The sequence below is a fragment of the Neolamprologus multifasciatus genome, chromosome 5, assembly GCF_963576455.1.
Source record: "Neolamprologus multifasciatus chromosome 5, fNeoMul1.2, whole genome shotgun sequence".
Taxonomy (NCBI): domain Eukaryota; kingdom Metazoa; phylum Chordata; class Actinopteri; order Cichliformes; family Cichlidae; genus Neolamprologus; species Neolamprologus multifasciatus.
The window spans coordinates 29193154-29206223 of record NC_140443.1 but is presented as its reverse complement, the minus strand read 5'-3'; the positions used below and the strand labels follow the sequence as shown (position 1 = coordinate 29206223).

The following is a 13070-nucleotide window of genomic DNA, read 5'->3' as shown; positions in this document are numbered from 1 at the left end:
TATAGTAAACAGAGAGTTCTGAGTTTATCTAACCTTGATATCCAGTTTTGTGTCGATTTGCCGGTAGACTCCAGATGCAGAGTAGACGTGATCACTGCTGAGGACAGCAGGACAATAGAAGTCCTCCAGCACACTGAGCAGACATCGTCTGTCCCAGTCATCTGTCACACGGCCACCATAATTAATCTCTCCTGCAGTGTATCTTAGAACCTGGACAGGTGGAGGACAGCAATGGGAGACAGACAAATGAACATGCTCGGCACAGGCAGAACACAGGCGTCTTTCCTAGATAGCCTGTGTTTCTGCTTATAGCTTTTACATCAACTATCTGTAAGAAACATTCTTATAACTGTAAGAAACAGTATGTATAAGTAGGAGCAATTTGAAACATCATCTTCAAATAGGTAATGAAACAGAGACAGAAGTGTTGCCTCCACCTTGTATGGGATGTCCTGGTACTCATCCAGGAACATTTTGACCTGGCTGATACAGATGTTCAGGTCGCCATCAGTGAACTCATAGGGAATGTTGAAGCCCAAAGGGCCAAACTTTCGTCTCTCCAAAGCAATTCCATGGAACAGGCAGAGAGACAGCAGCAAAGACTTAAAGTCTGCTGTCTAGAGAAGAAAGAAGAGTAGAGGAACCATTCATAGCAAATCTACACACTGGTTTGAGAAGACTTTACTATATGTTGTCAAACCAAAGCAGCAGGAGCTAAATATGGAAAACCAATGAGAGACACTAGAAGTACTTGAGACAGACCTTGGTGGAAGAGGAGAGAAAATTATTAGTGAGCCTCATGTAGGTTTTCTGTAGGTTGGCCTTGATGCCTCTTGGAGGTTCAATGGTCATCTTGGAACCATTCTGCAGAACAGACACCGGGAACTTATTGCTGGGAAGACTTGTGAGCCACAGGCGGAAGTTCTCGTGCACCTGTACAGGAAAAGAGACAGATTTTTCACTTGGAATATAAAGGATGAAAAAGCTCTGTGTCCTTGGCTAGTCTAACATATACACACTGAGGATCTGTTTTGCTTCTGGTTTATATTTGTGTCCTCTTGTTGTCACCTTTAGTGGGTTGATGTTTTCAATAAGTCTCTCCAGGGTAGGCATCCAGCTGGGTGCCAGATGACAGTTCTGGAAAAAAACCCAGTGACCTCTTTCCATGGCATCGTGCATCATACTCTCAGCCCAGGGGCCCTGAATCACACAAATGACAGCATTTCTGATAGGTTTAATCATTATTGGAGAAGCTAGTCTCATAAATAATATTTTGATTGTGGGCCTCAGTGCATCTCCCTACAGCTGAAAGGTTTTGGACACTCAGTTGAATGCAGACAGAAATTGAGAAGGGGGGATACAAAAAGCCTGACACGAGCCAAGATCACGTAATTGCAAGTAATGTGATGCTAATGTCTATTGAACGGCTAAAGTGTGCTGCTAGAAGAATGTTGCCAGCACGGTTTAAGGTTTTTGGACACTGAGTCTGCATTTATCATTCAAGCTTCTTAAGCTCATTTATGGCCCCTAGAGTACATTGTCCTGGAATGGTCACAAATAGTGAAAACAATTAGCACAGAGGTGCTCTCATTCTCATTCTCACCAAGACAAATGACAGTGGCCTGGTTCAGTGAAAATGTGATTTACAGCAGATTCCTGTGAGTCAGAGAGTGTGTGTGTTAGAGAGAGTGAGAATTCCCAGGCCCCCCTTCTAAAACTGACCTGGCCTTGGCCAAGAGAGATGGCGCTCATTTTCTTGGAGAATTGCATGACATCAGCAAATTTGTAGAGGTCAGCAGCAGGGTCGGTGCCAGGGGACAGAACAAAGATGAGGGGAGTGGAGGAAGATGACTCTGTAAAGACGACAGACAGGTCTGATGTCTGCAGAAAGATGGAAAGAGAAATAAGCCATAAATGATGGTAAATGGCCTGCATTTGTATAGCGCTTTACTCAGTCCCTAAGGACCCCAAAGCGCTTTACACTACATTCAATCATTCACCCATTCACACACTGGTGACGGCAAGCTACATTGTAGCCACAGCTGCCCTGGGGCGCACTGACAGAGGCGAGGCTGCTGGACACTGGCGCCACCGGGCCCTCTGACCACCACCAGTAGGCAAACACAGGGTTAGTATCTTGCCCAAGGATATTTGGCATGCAGCCAGGAGGCAGCCTGGGATCGAACCACTGACCTTCTGGTTAGTGGCTGACCTGCTCTGCCACCTGAGCTACAGCCACCCAAATGATGTTATCACATACTGTGTCATAGTGTCATGTTACTGCACACAACTGAGATTTACTATGCATTTTAAGAAGGGGGAAGTACTTTACCTGAGGCTCTATGAAGCGCTGTCCTAACTCAGCAGCAACAAAGTCCTGCAGGCCTTGAATGAGGCAGTCAGCCCTCAGACAGCGCAGGACCAACAGCTTCTGGAAAGAGTCCAGGATGACATCCCACACTCCTGGGAGGGGCTCCCTTTAGGCAAATATACAGACACAAGCACAGCTTGTTAGACACTCACAGCTTCTGCAACATACAAATAAAGGTGCAAAGTGTGAATGTGTTAGCACGGTATTTGGCTTTACATGCCTGTGAGGCTGGCTACTGTCAAAAATTTTCTTGAAGCCCTCCAGATGTTCAGGGAAGCTTTGCGCCAGGTTAGAAAAATTTTTCAGAGTGCTGAGGCCTAAAATGTCCTGCCAGGCACGTTCTGACAGCCAGCTTACTGCTGGGTTGGCCAGCTGTTGGACAGGCATTCCTCCAGACAACAGGTAGCGCCACTCGACCTGTCAAAAGGAGGCGATGCAGCTTCATCACGTGTATTTAGGCTGCTTAAAGAAGATGACAGATCCCCTTCTTGCCGTTACTCACCATGTCAATCTTGTTGTCGTTCATCATGATGCGAGCGCACAGGAGAAAGGCAAACATCAGTTTGTGTTTCTCAAACAAGCTGCGACATATATTACCATAGAGGCTGAAGGTGAAATATTCATTTATGTTCCAGATTCTCTCCTCCACTGTGTCTGTGTGAAACATGTCAAGAAAAAAGGTGCTACCATAACATTGTTCACATCTGGTTCTTGTGATTTTGTTATCTTCACACATGTAGTTCAGTGTATAATCTTGCTGACTACCTGCACTTCTAGAGTTGGCAATACCAGACAAAAAGATTCCCAGGAACCACTCCAGAGAGTACTGGTACATTGGGTCAACATTGGACAGATCTGACACGCAGAAGAAGAGGATCTGTGCACGCACAGCCACAGGGACATACTCCAGACGGGCAGCATCAATCTCCTGCTCTGTCTTTTCTGCTGCCTTCACTTTAGCCTGCCAGAAACCCCGACATCGAAAACAGAGCAAATGTGGCTTAAAAGTTTAATGATGCATCACCAACATTTTATGAACAAGGGTGTAAAGAAAATTATTTAAACACTTATACAATATTGGACACAAAACTTTTCCACTGCCTGACCTTGATCTCTCCAGCTTTGATCTTCGAAGCCTCCAACACTCGGATGAGCTCCTCATTGTCCACAGGGTTGCCCTCTGTGGAGCTGAGTCGGAACAGTATCTCATCCTCAATTTCTTTCAGTTCCTGCTTCATCTTGGCATTGCTGGTGATTAGCTGGTTCTTTGCAACTTCCAAGTCTTGCTGCTCTTTAGCCACCACCATCCCCAACAACTGGTCTTGTAGACCACTGAATATAAATAGAATGCACAGTCCCACAAATTCAGACGGCATGAGTAAGTATCACTAACAGAAACAAGTTTGCAGGAGTCAGGACAATGTCCAAGCAATTACATTTTAACATCCTGCCAATCTTTTCAGTTATGGACTAAATAAATTATAATCACAGCAGATACTAAAATTAAAATGTGTGTTACCTGGGTGATAGGGTGAAGTTTATGAGTGTGACTTTGGCAGAAAACTCTGGAGAGTAGTGTGGGTTGGGCAGCTTGGTTGTGAGGTACATCTTGAAAGACTCGTGGTAGTCGATGAGTGAATCGCCCAGTTTCAGTAAAGTATGGCCTTGCTGCTTAAAAGTCTTAATAGGTGTGAGATAAACATAGTGGTGTGTTAGAAAGGTGAATAACACTGAAATAAAAAGAACCATTTCTTTGCAGCAGGTGTGTGAGTAATCACCTGTTGTAACAGGACAGGTTCTAGAGCAGGATCTAGTTCTTCCCCCACATTCTCTAAGAGGCAGGGTTTACCGAAGCGGATTGCATTCTCAAGCCTGCGCAGGAAGTCCCGGTCACTGAGTTTCACAACCTCCAACCCACTGTCCCTTTCCTGGGTGACCACAGGAAACATTTATGAGTAAGCAGTAAATCAAAAATCTATTTAAGCATGTATGTGTTAATAATATGTCCAGAGTTTGTTACACATCACTGCAGGTACCTGTGATGTTGTTGTTAACATATTAATTATGTGCACTAGAAACTTTATGATACTGACGCTTGATCATATAATTACATATCACATTAAAAAAAAATTAAAGGAAAACTTTTTAATCAGAGTATAGCATCAAGATAGTTAAACTTATGGGATATTGATGTGGTCAGTTAAGTAGCAGTTGGGGTCAGTTTCAGTTTCAGTTGCTTTGGTGTTAATGACACTAACAACAGGTACACTGGAGGGTCAATGAGGCAAAAACAGCAATAATTTTACAGGTAGAGGCCACTGACATCTTCCCCTTCTTATCTTTTCAGCCTTCTGTAGGTCAATCATTTTCATTTCCATCAAACTATGTGGCATCGTGTAATTCCTAACACAATCCCAAGTAAATATCTGTATAGTTAAATGTATGTTAAAGTGTTCCTTTATCTTCTTTGGGCAGTGTATATCCAAATACTGCTCTTTTTCTTCTCTCAAGTTTTGACATAATCAGCACAGTTTGACCTCACCATGTTTTTAATCCATGTGTTTGCTTGTCCCTGAGGATCAATGAAGAGGGCCCAGCGCAGAGAGTACTGAGAAATCACACCATTTTCCACAGAAAGGTTGTCCTTGGGCAAACCTGCTATCTACAGGCACAAAGAAATAAAAAATAACATTAACACAATAAAAAGTCAAATTAACCCAGAAAGGGTGAAAAACAAAATAAGTCACTCCTATAAATAAATTGCCTCCAACCTGCCAGGTGCGGATGTTCACCGGATCTCCCAGAGTGCTGACCAGGTTGGGTTCATCAGTGTGTGGAACACCCAGCTCTTTGAAACCTTTCAGCAATTCTTTAGCCATGGCTGCTCGGTACTCTCCCTGACCCCCCCCCCCCCCAAACAAAAAACAAACAAACAAACAAAAAAACAAAAACAAAAATAATCAACACACAAATTATGCTTCATTGATAACTGCATATACAGTATATTGTATTGTGGCAGAGGACCAGATGGAGACATGCTAAAATGAGGAATATAGACAGATACAGTGCAACATTTTATTATGATAAACTTACAGTGAAGGGTCCCAAGTATGCAATATATCCTGCAGACAGAAGCATGTCACCGGCTACGTTACTGATAATGTAATCCAAATGTTGTACTGTCTCCTTCCAACGCACTTTTTCATCTGCCAATCCACCAATAAGCTGGAAAATATAAAAACAGACTAACATTTAAGGACACATAGTAACTGGTACCGTAAACCTTTCTGCTTTCTGTTGTTTTATTTTTTCATATTTATGTATATGTTCCAAACAGTTTTAGTATATAGACTGAAACAATTGCATTACTATATAAGTTAATGTGTTGTTTCTAACTGCTTGATTTGGCCATGTGGGTTGTAACTGTAATGCTAATTTTTTCTCCCGGTTGTCTGACCTTGTCTGCTCGGACGAGGCGAGCCTCACATAGTTGATACTTATTGTCCAGCTCGTCTTTCTTAGCTAGGCAGTCCTGGTACTTGGCCTGCAAAGTGGCAATCCCAGCTTCAACTCCTGCCAGTTTCTCTTTGGCTTTATCCAGAGTTTTCTGGGTTTCTGCTAAGTCCTCTTGGGCTGCCTGGAGAGCTATCTGCACGCAAATTTACACATTTACTGTTTTGATGACTGTGTTATCTGAAAGACATATTACTATATCTATTGTATGTCACACATAAATAATTAACACAGTTTTACCCTTTTAGGTTCCACAGCCTTCGCCACAAAGTTATATGCATGCATGGCTCGCACCCACTGGCAAATGGAAGTGCAAGCTTTGGAAATCTTGGCAATGGAAGCTGGCTGAAATTCCTCATTATCTATATATGGCTGGATTAAGCTGATCACATTATCTGGGATGTTATCCTGCAGTATAGGAGGCAGAAAAAGCTGCTTTTAATACACTGCAAGCATCAAACACTGAAACTTGAAGCATAAACTCAAATTTGAGAAAGTCAACAATAACGTTCTCGTCAATACATACTACACCTTATCATATTTGAAGAGACTTTCCAGAAACTTTCCAGGGTCCTGGAGCAGACCCTTCCCAGGCTCCCAGTAGTCATCAACCTTGGTGCCAGGTTTCTCCCCAGGTACCTTTTTGGGTTTGATGCCTTTCATAATGCACACTGCTTCAATAACCAGCTTTACACCTTGAGGAGGTCGCTGCATGGCTCGCACCTATATAAACCCCCCAAACAAAAAACAACTAAAAAGATACTGATACTGTACATCTGCACATATCTGATATGTGATAAATATCTTAGCCAGTAATTATCAAAATCCCTGACCTCAGTGACATCATTCTTGTTGAGTGACTTGAGGCTGGCCAGGGCAGCATCCAAGGCTGGCAGAGCTTCGTCTAAGTCTCTCCGAGCATCTGCTGCAATGGCTCCTGCAACACGGGCCTTCTCTGAAGCTTTTGCCTCCTCTTCTTGCACTGACCTACGGGTCTCCTCTGCAACCACTGTGTCTTTCTAGTAATGTAGAGTAAGAATTACACTCAACATACACATACAAAGCATACACACCTCATACAATGCTGAACAAAAGAAACTGGTCCCAGATTTGGTTGCTCTAACTCTGACTGCATTGTGGTCAAGAAAACTACATTAATGTTTTCTTACTTTTATGGTCTCCATGGTAACTTTAGTGTCCTTAGCAGCCTCCTCCAAAAGAGGTCTCATGGTCTCCAGCTCCTCTTGCATTTTACTCACACCTTCAGCAGTGCTAAGAAGCTACAGGACCATCATATAACAGACATTCAACTAAGACTTCTCATTAAATGCATGAATTTAAACCGTGAACCATAAATTTTCTTGTTATTATGCAATGTCTTGCCTTCTCCAGACCAGTATTCATGCGTTGTCGAGCACCAGACAGCTCTTGTTTTTTGCATCTAATGAGATCTGAGAAGATTTTGAACAGTTCCAGGTAGCTTTTAGGTGTGACATAATTGCGTCGAGATAGTTCAGCCATGTACTGTTCACTCTTCCTGGCCACCATCTGGTGAATCCTCACACACATTGTTGTCTACAAAAAAAAAAAAAAATCAGTTAGGAAAAAATATATATATAGTCACTAGTGTAGCTATTTGTGTCACCTTACAAAATCAAAGGATAAAACTGTGTTGTAGAGACCTGGAAGCTGCTTTTTGTGTATATTAATGCATTAGAAACTTTTACATTTGCTCTAAATCCAAACAGCAGAAGCAGAAATGCAGATTCTTTGCACAGCAAAACACAAACCCGTAACAGTTTAAGAGTCATTTTTCAGATTACTGTACATTTTCCCTAAAATTTCCAAACAATTCATTTTTATCTCTTAGGTCTGAACAATTTTGTGCATAGTTGCAAATAATGAAGGATTTTAGAACAGAGCAGGTTTTTTTTTTTTTTTTTTTTTTAAACTTATTTGGCCCTTAATGTGAAAAAAGGAAGCATAAAGACAGATTCTGACTATATAGGGAATAACTCTCAAACTTAACACCAGTGGCAAATTGGCTTCATGTTTAAATGTGTGAAAGCTATCACCATGGTTGCTACAATGTCTTATTTTTATTACATATACTTTGAACATAGTGCTTTCTGGCTTTGTCTACATGCATAGACACAAAATCCAGGATTCTCACCAGTCCCCCCATGGCAGTTGGGTTTGCTTCCACTTGAGGTATCTCACTAAGAAATGATGTGGCCACAGCCAGGAGAGCCTCCTCTGGCCAAGTGCTGAACCAGTCTATGGTACAACACGTCACCAGTGAAGGAAACTGCCTCATTCGTGCACGAAACACCTCACCGATGGGACTGTAGTGGAAAAAAAGAAGAATGGAAATATAAGCAGCAGGAAAGGGAGATTACACATTAAAACTCAGCGTTACTAACCTCATGCAGAGAACAGTGTGAATATTGCTGCGAACTCTCCTGATGTAGGCAGCCATAAGATTGGCTTTAGTTGGCTGGTGGCCCAGGTCTAGCACCACTGGCTTCATTCCCATCAGGATACGCTCCTGCTCCTCTGATGTATACAGGTTGGGCACATCACCGCTATTCAAAATGCTGTTGATATCCTCCAGGAAAAACTCACTCTTAATCTGGTGATTGGACATTTAACAGTTAACTTTTAACAGTGAGTTTAAAAATTGACTCGGGTTTTGCGTAGGAAGTAAAAGTACATATCCACACATGTAGTTTCTTCAGCTTATTATACAGTCAAGAATATCAGATGGTAAGAATGTGCGGCAGTATACCTGTGTGTCTACAAAGAGGAAGGTGATCTGCTGGTTCTGGAGGCCTGCCTTGAACATGATGTTTTTAATATCTTCTCTCCACTCAGTGTGGCCATAGTTCTTAGAGAGCTCAATCTGGAAACACTCATATTCTGATCTGAGTATGAACAAATGCTTTGTGAAAGCTGAGCCACAACATGATTGGAGCACATTCTCCATGTTTCTATAACAATTAAACTTTAATGTAAAATAAAAGCAACCAAATGCTGATAGTTTCATGTTACTGAATCTACATCTCAAATACATCTCAGCTATAAGAATGATAGGAATCTTACATATAAGAGGCCAGCTTAGTGAGTGACTGGCGTCCACTGCCACCCACTCCAAGGAGCAGGGCATTGCCTAGGGGCTGCCGCAAGATCCGCCTGATACGACACACATGCTCAATGGCGTCCATAAAGAGCACCAGCTTCATCTTGGTCATGCTGATGTGATTGTAGTCTTCCATGTACTCCTCCATTACTTTTACCAACTAGACAATTTCATATAAAGAAAAACAAGATTAAAATCAGTTCTGCTGAAAGGACAAAAACACATTCATGAGGCCAACAGAAAAAGATCCATGATTATAAATCAGCTGTTTGAAAAAGTGAAAAGAAAAAAAAAATCCCCCACCGAAAAACAATTTTTAAGGCTGGAGTAACAACGCTCACCTTCTCTTTGTCATCTATGGGTTTATAGCCTTTGTGGTCAGCTCTGGGATCCATGAAATCTCCGTACAAAACATGATGGCAGGGGACAACCTCTTCAAAGCAGCAGTCAAATTCTTCAATGCAGTCTTTCAGGACCCCTTTGAACCACTCTCTATCCTCGTCACACACCAGGCGGTCCTGGAAAATCCGGCAGCTTTCGTGGTACCACAGGTGGAGCAGCTGTACTTTATCCTAAAATAAACAAGCAAAAAAAACCCAAACAAAAAAGCTAACTTTGGACTTGGGATTTTAAAATAATCTCAGCAGTTGCCACTGAATTATTAATGCTCCGCTCAAATCTGTAAGTCCTGTCGTCTGAGTTTTGCAGGTCGATCTTAAAGTGCTATAATGTAATGACGTTACTTATTTCATTGGTTACAGTAAAGAGTAAAGTCATGTGACATTAGGAAATGAAAGGATAGACCTACATGTATTCAACATTATAAATATGACTATTTAATCATAACTACCAACATAACTAATCATGTCAGACTTACCTCTATCATTCTAGCTTCAGCCATGAGGATGCCCTGAAAGACTTTGGATAGATCTCTGAGATTGAAAGTGTAATGGGATTTGGCTGGAGTTGGGAGCAGCTGGGAGGTAATGGTAGAGTAGACTCGGATAGTGGCATCTACAAGAGACTCATTCAGTGGCTGGATTGTTGGTACGGGTGCTGATAGGAAAAAAAGAGAGAGATAGAGAGACACACAGAGAAATAAAGAAATGCATTAGATTGGAAGACTTTCACAAAGCACTGGTCCAAGTTTGTTTTTTCCAAAATCCTCCATTTAACAATTGAGCTGTTTTACCTGACCATAATTCAAAAACACTTTGGTTCTTTTTGTATTAAAGAAACACGCGTATAAAACTGACTGAGTATTAGGAACATTTCCATTTTCTGTATCCCTAAACTCACTGCCTGGTTCCTTTTTATTCATATTTCCATGTGAAAGAGAACAAATAATGAGCCAGAAAGGTTTTTAGGCTAATATCTATCCTGCATTCACTAACATAACGTTAACATGTGGTCTTAAATTCAAACCCAGTGGTAGAACTCGGTAGTTCTGCTTACCCATCCAACTTCCTAGAATGGTAGAAAAAATGTTTTTCTTGCTGGCATCATCCAGTTCAGTAAAGGACAAGAAGTTGAAGTGGCGTGTGAAGCGCTGAGTTATCGGGTTTCGCCCTCCACCTGGGGGTCCCATGGCACAGGCAAAATTGATATCCACTAGTTGCCTGAAAGTCCCTGTATACAAACATAAAGAGAACCTCAATACTATGAACGCTTCATTTCTGATCCAAAATATTGAAATAAAACACAAATTTTAGTGTTGGAACATGAACGATCAATGTTGTAAGAATGCCCTCAGATGGTACAACTAGGCAATTAATACAAAATGAAGCTAAAAGGTTCAAATGTTTACACAGAAATATTCCAGGGAACAGTAAAAGTGAGAACATGAAATAGGCTGAAAGCTCTCACCTATCTGAGTCCTGTCGTACCAGCCTCCGTGGTCCATCCACTGCCTCAGCAGTTCAATGGGAGGCTGAGCGCCATAGGTCTCCAACATGGGCATGTTTAGGTCATCGATGAAAAATACAAAGTACTTCCCTATTGGAGGTCCAAACACACCTTTCCACCTGACACACAAGCACATGCACCAATCAAAGGGCGAGGCTCAGCGATATTGTTGCCTTGCTGAAAATATGTAGTACCTTTTGTCTACTTTGCTGTCAATGAAATCTTGAGTCTGATTGGCTGAAGTGCGGGCAGAGAACATGAGGAAGTGTGTGATATACTCAGCAGGCATGCTATTTAACAACTTATTTGACATGGTCAGGGTCTTTCCTGTGCCAGTTGGCCCAATACAGAGCACCTGGAAACACACACACATTAAACAGATTAAACTGTTTTAATCTTTTCAACATTTTCAACTTCCCATTGAAAACCTTAAAAATTACTTTAATCACAGGAAGCTGCACTCACGGGTTTCTTGTTGTTTAAAAGCATATCCAACAGGAAAGACATTCTCACTGTGTCTGCAGTTGGAACAATAATGTCTGAAAAATTTGTTTCTGGGGTGATTACTACACTCTCTGCATACTTCATCCAGCTGACCCACTGGACCTATAGTACAGAAAAAAGGCTGACTCAGCAAAAAATGAATCGATAGTTTCATCGAACATCTATGCAAAAATTTTTGTTCGTTTACTTTTCCTCCCTCATCTTCATCGTCACTATCCTGATTCCTTATTCCATCATCAAGTCTGTAGTCATACACCGAGCCTTCTTCTGGAAAACACAAGTTGATCTGAAGGAGAAATACATTTACAATGTTGAAATAAACTGCTGTCAAAAATTATCCAGTGGACATATATTATACTTAATTTATATTCAATGTGTCTGGGATGCCAAAGCAAAGATGATAAGCTGACCCTCTCTTCTGCCATTTTGTTTCTGAGCCACGCACTGAAGCGCTGGCAACTAGCTGCATCTCCTGTGGCTCCTACACTCCACACCAGACAGAAAAAGAACCAAGGCTCAATCAGCTCCTTTAGATGGTCCAATTTCGCTTGAGGTGGTGGTCTCTCACCCTAAACAATAATGAAAGACTTGTGAGGGAAGGATGAGTATTATAAGAGACATTCTGACACAGCCAAGATTGACACAAACCTTTTTAATATTGAAGGGAGTGAAAAAGCAGTCCATCATTTTAAGCAGACTACAGGTAAGGTTGCTGTCCAGAGATGCGATGACCTCCTTTACTGAAGTGCGGACAAATGTAATGGAGTCCTGAATAAAATACAGAGAATTAAACTGTTTTTATAAACACTGTAACAGCCAGAAGCTTTAATATTGTACTGTCTCAGTTATGTTGACTACTCTTTTACCTGCAGAAACCTGTCAAACAGAGAGCTGAGCATCTCTTTGTATGGTTTCAGGGCTTTAGGAATCTGCCTCAGCCAGCACTCTGTGAAAGGGGTGAGTCCCAGAATACTTGGCTCTAAGTAAACCATACCACAGCGAGACACTGTAGCTGGAGATGCAACTGCCAGGTCCTGCACCTCAAACATCATGGTCATTACCTACTCGAGAAAGATGCAAAACAAAATTGGTGAAGAGATAACAGACTGACTGAAAACCCAAGGTTGGGAAAACGAAACCTTCATCTTACGTCGGTGAGCTTAATGATTTCGCCAGAGCTGAGACAAAGCTTTTTGTTGTCATCCAGGACAGTGTTCATGTTCTCAATCCACACAGCATCCACTGGCCCGTCAAACATGTACCACTTTTTCTTCTGGTCCATAGATGCTACGCCTTGGCGAATAAGACACGAGAGGATACCGTCTGTCCTACAGGGGTGGAAAAAAAGCCAAAATGTTGGTGCCTTTTTTTTAAACTCCTCCATAAATCGTGTCAGATGGGGCATTCTTACCACTCATGTGTGAGCAGTTCATACTCTCCATAAAGTTGTCCCATGGTAATTGACTTTGGGTTGAGGACATATGTTTGAACAGCCTCGTAGACACCACCGCTCACAGAGGGCTGGCCCTCCAGAGCTGTTATTGCTGCACCTAGAATCTCATAACACTAAAATGCACAGTGTTTATTAAGATAAAGTAACACAGAAATATTAAACACAAGAACAACATGAAAATGACT

At 41.8% G+C, this 13070-nt stretch overlaps 1 protein-coding gene across 3 annotated transcripts in view; it reads right to left on the bottom strand.

Annotated features, from left to right (window-relative positions):
* The window catches only part of dnah1 (dynein, axonemal, heavy chain 1), a 28904-nt gene that overhangs the window by 3362 nt on the left and 12472 nt on the right, over nucleotides 1-13070 (bottom strand). For all 3 annotated transcript variants that reach the window (XM_085158680.1, XM_085158681.1, XM_085158679.1), the window contains 37 exons: nucleotides 12844-12998; nucleotides 12583-12760; nucleotides 12299-12493; nucleotides 12081-12200; nucleotides 11843-12001; nucleotides 11620-11718; nucleotides 11394-11534; nucleotides 11123-11283; nucleotides 10890-11047; nucleotides 10479-10652; nucleotides 9901-10079; nucleotides 9365-9595; nucleotides 8987-9183; nucleotides 8673-8808; nucleotides 8308-8516; nucleotides 8058-8229; nucleotides 7268-7459; nucleotides 7054-7164; nucleotides 6718-6903; nucleotides 6416-6607; nucleotides 6125-6292; nucleotides 5829-6020; nucleotides 5465-5596; nucleotides 5143-5268; nucleotides 4914-5033; nucleotides 4150-4299; nucleotides 3891-4051; nucleotides 3478-3703; nucleotides 3137-3332; nucleotides 2874-3025; nucleotides 2588-2788; nucleotides 2333-2473; nucleotides 1723-1881; nucleotides 1069-1200; nucleotides 763-933; nucleotides 438-617; nucleotides 34-210 (listed from right to left, as the gene is read on the bottom strand). In XM_085158680.1, coding sequence (XP_085014806.1) covers nucleotides 34-210; nucleotides 438-617; nucleotides 763-933; nucleotides 1069-1200; nucleotides 1723-1881; nucleotides 2333-2473; nucleotides 2588-2788; nucleotides 2874-3025; nucleotides 3137-3332; nucleotides 3478-3703; nucleotides 3891-4051; nucleotides 4150-4299; nucleotides 4914-5033; nucleotides 5143-5268; nucleotides 5465-5596; nucleotides 5829-6020; nucleotides 6125-6292; nucleotides 6416-6607; nucleotides 6718-6903; nucleotides 7054-7164; nucleotides 7268-7459; nucleotides 8058-8229; nucleotides 8308-8516; nucleotides 8673-8808; nucleotides 8987-9183; nucleotides 9365-9595; nucleotides 9901-10079; nucleotides 10479-10652; nucleotides 10890-11047; nucleotides 11123-11283; nucleotides 11394-11534; nucleotides 11620-11718; nucleotides 11843-12001; nucleotides 12081-12200; nucleotides 12299-12493; nucleotides 12583-12760; nucleotides 12844-12998 — 6129 coding nt within the window. The remainder of the gene's footprint in view (nucleotides 1-33; nucleotides 211-437; nucleotides 618-762; nucleotides 934-1068; nucleotides 1201-1722; nucleotides 1882-2332; nucleotides 2474-2587; nucleotides 2789-2873; nucleotides 3026-3136; nucleotides 3333-3477; nucleotides 3704-3890; nucleotides 4052-4149; nucleotides 4300-4913; nucleotides 5034-5142; nucleotides 5269-5464; nucleotides 5597-5828; nucleotides 6021-6124; nucleotides 6293-6415; nucleotides 6608-6717; nucleotides 6904-7053; nucleotides 7165-7267; nucleotides 7460-8057; nucleotides 8230-8307; nucleotides 8517-8672; nucleotides 8809-8986; nucleotides 9184-9364; nucleotides 9596-9900; nucleotides 10080-10478; nucleotides 10653-10889; nucleotides 11048-11122; nucleotides 11284-11393; nucleotides 11535-11619; nucleotides 11719-11842; nucleotides 12002-12080; nucleotides 12201-12298; nucleotides 12494-12582; nucleotides 12761-12843; nucleotides 12999-13070) is intronic.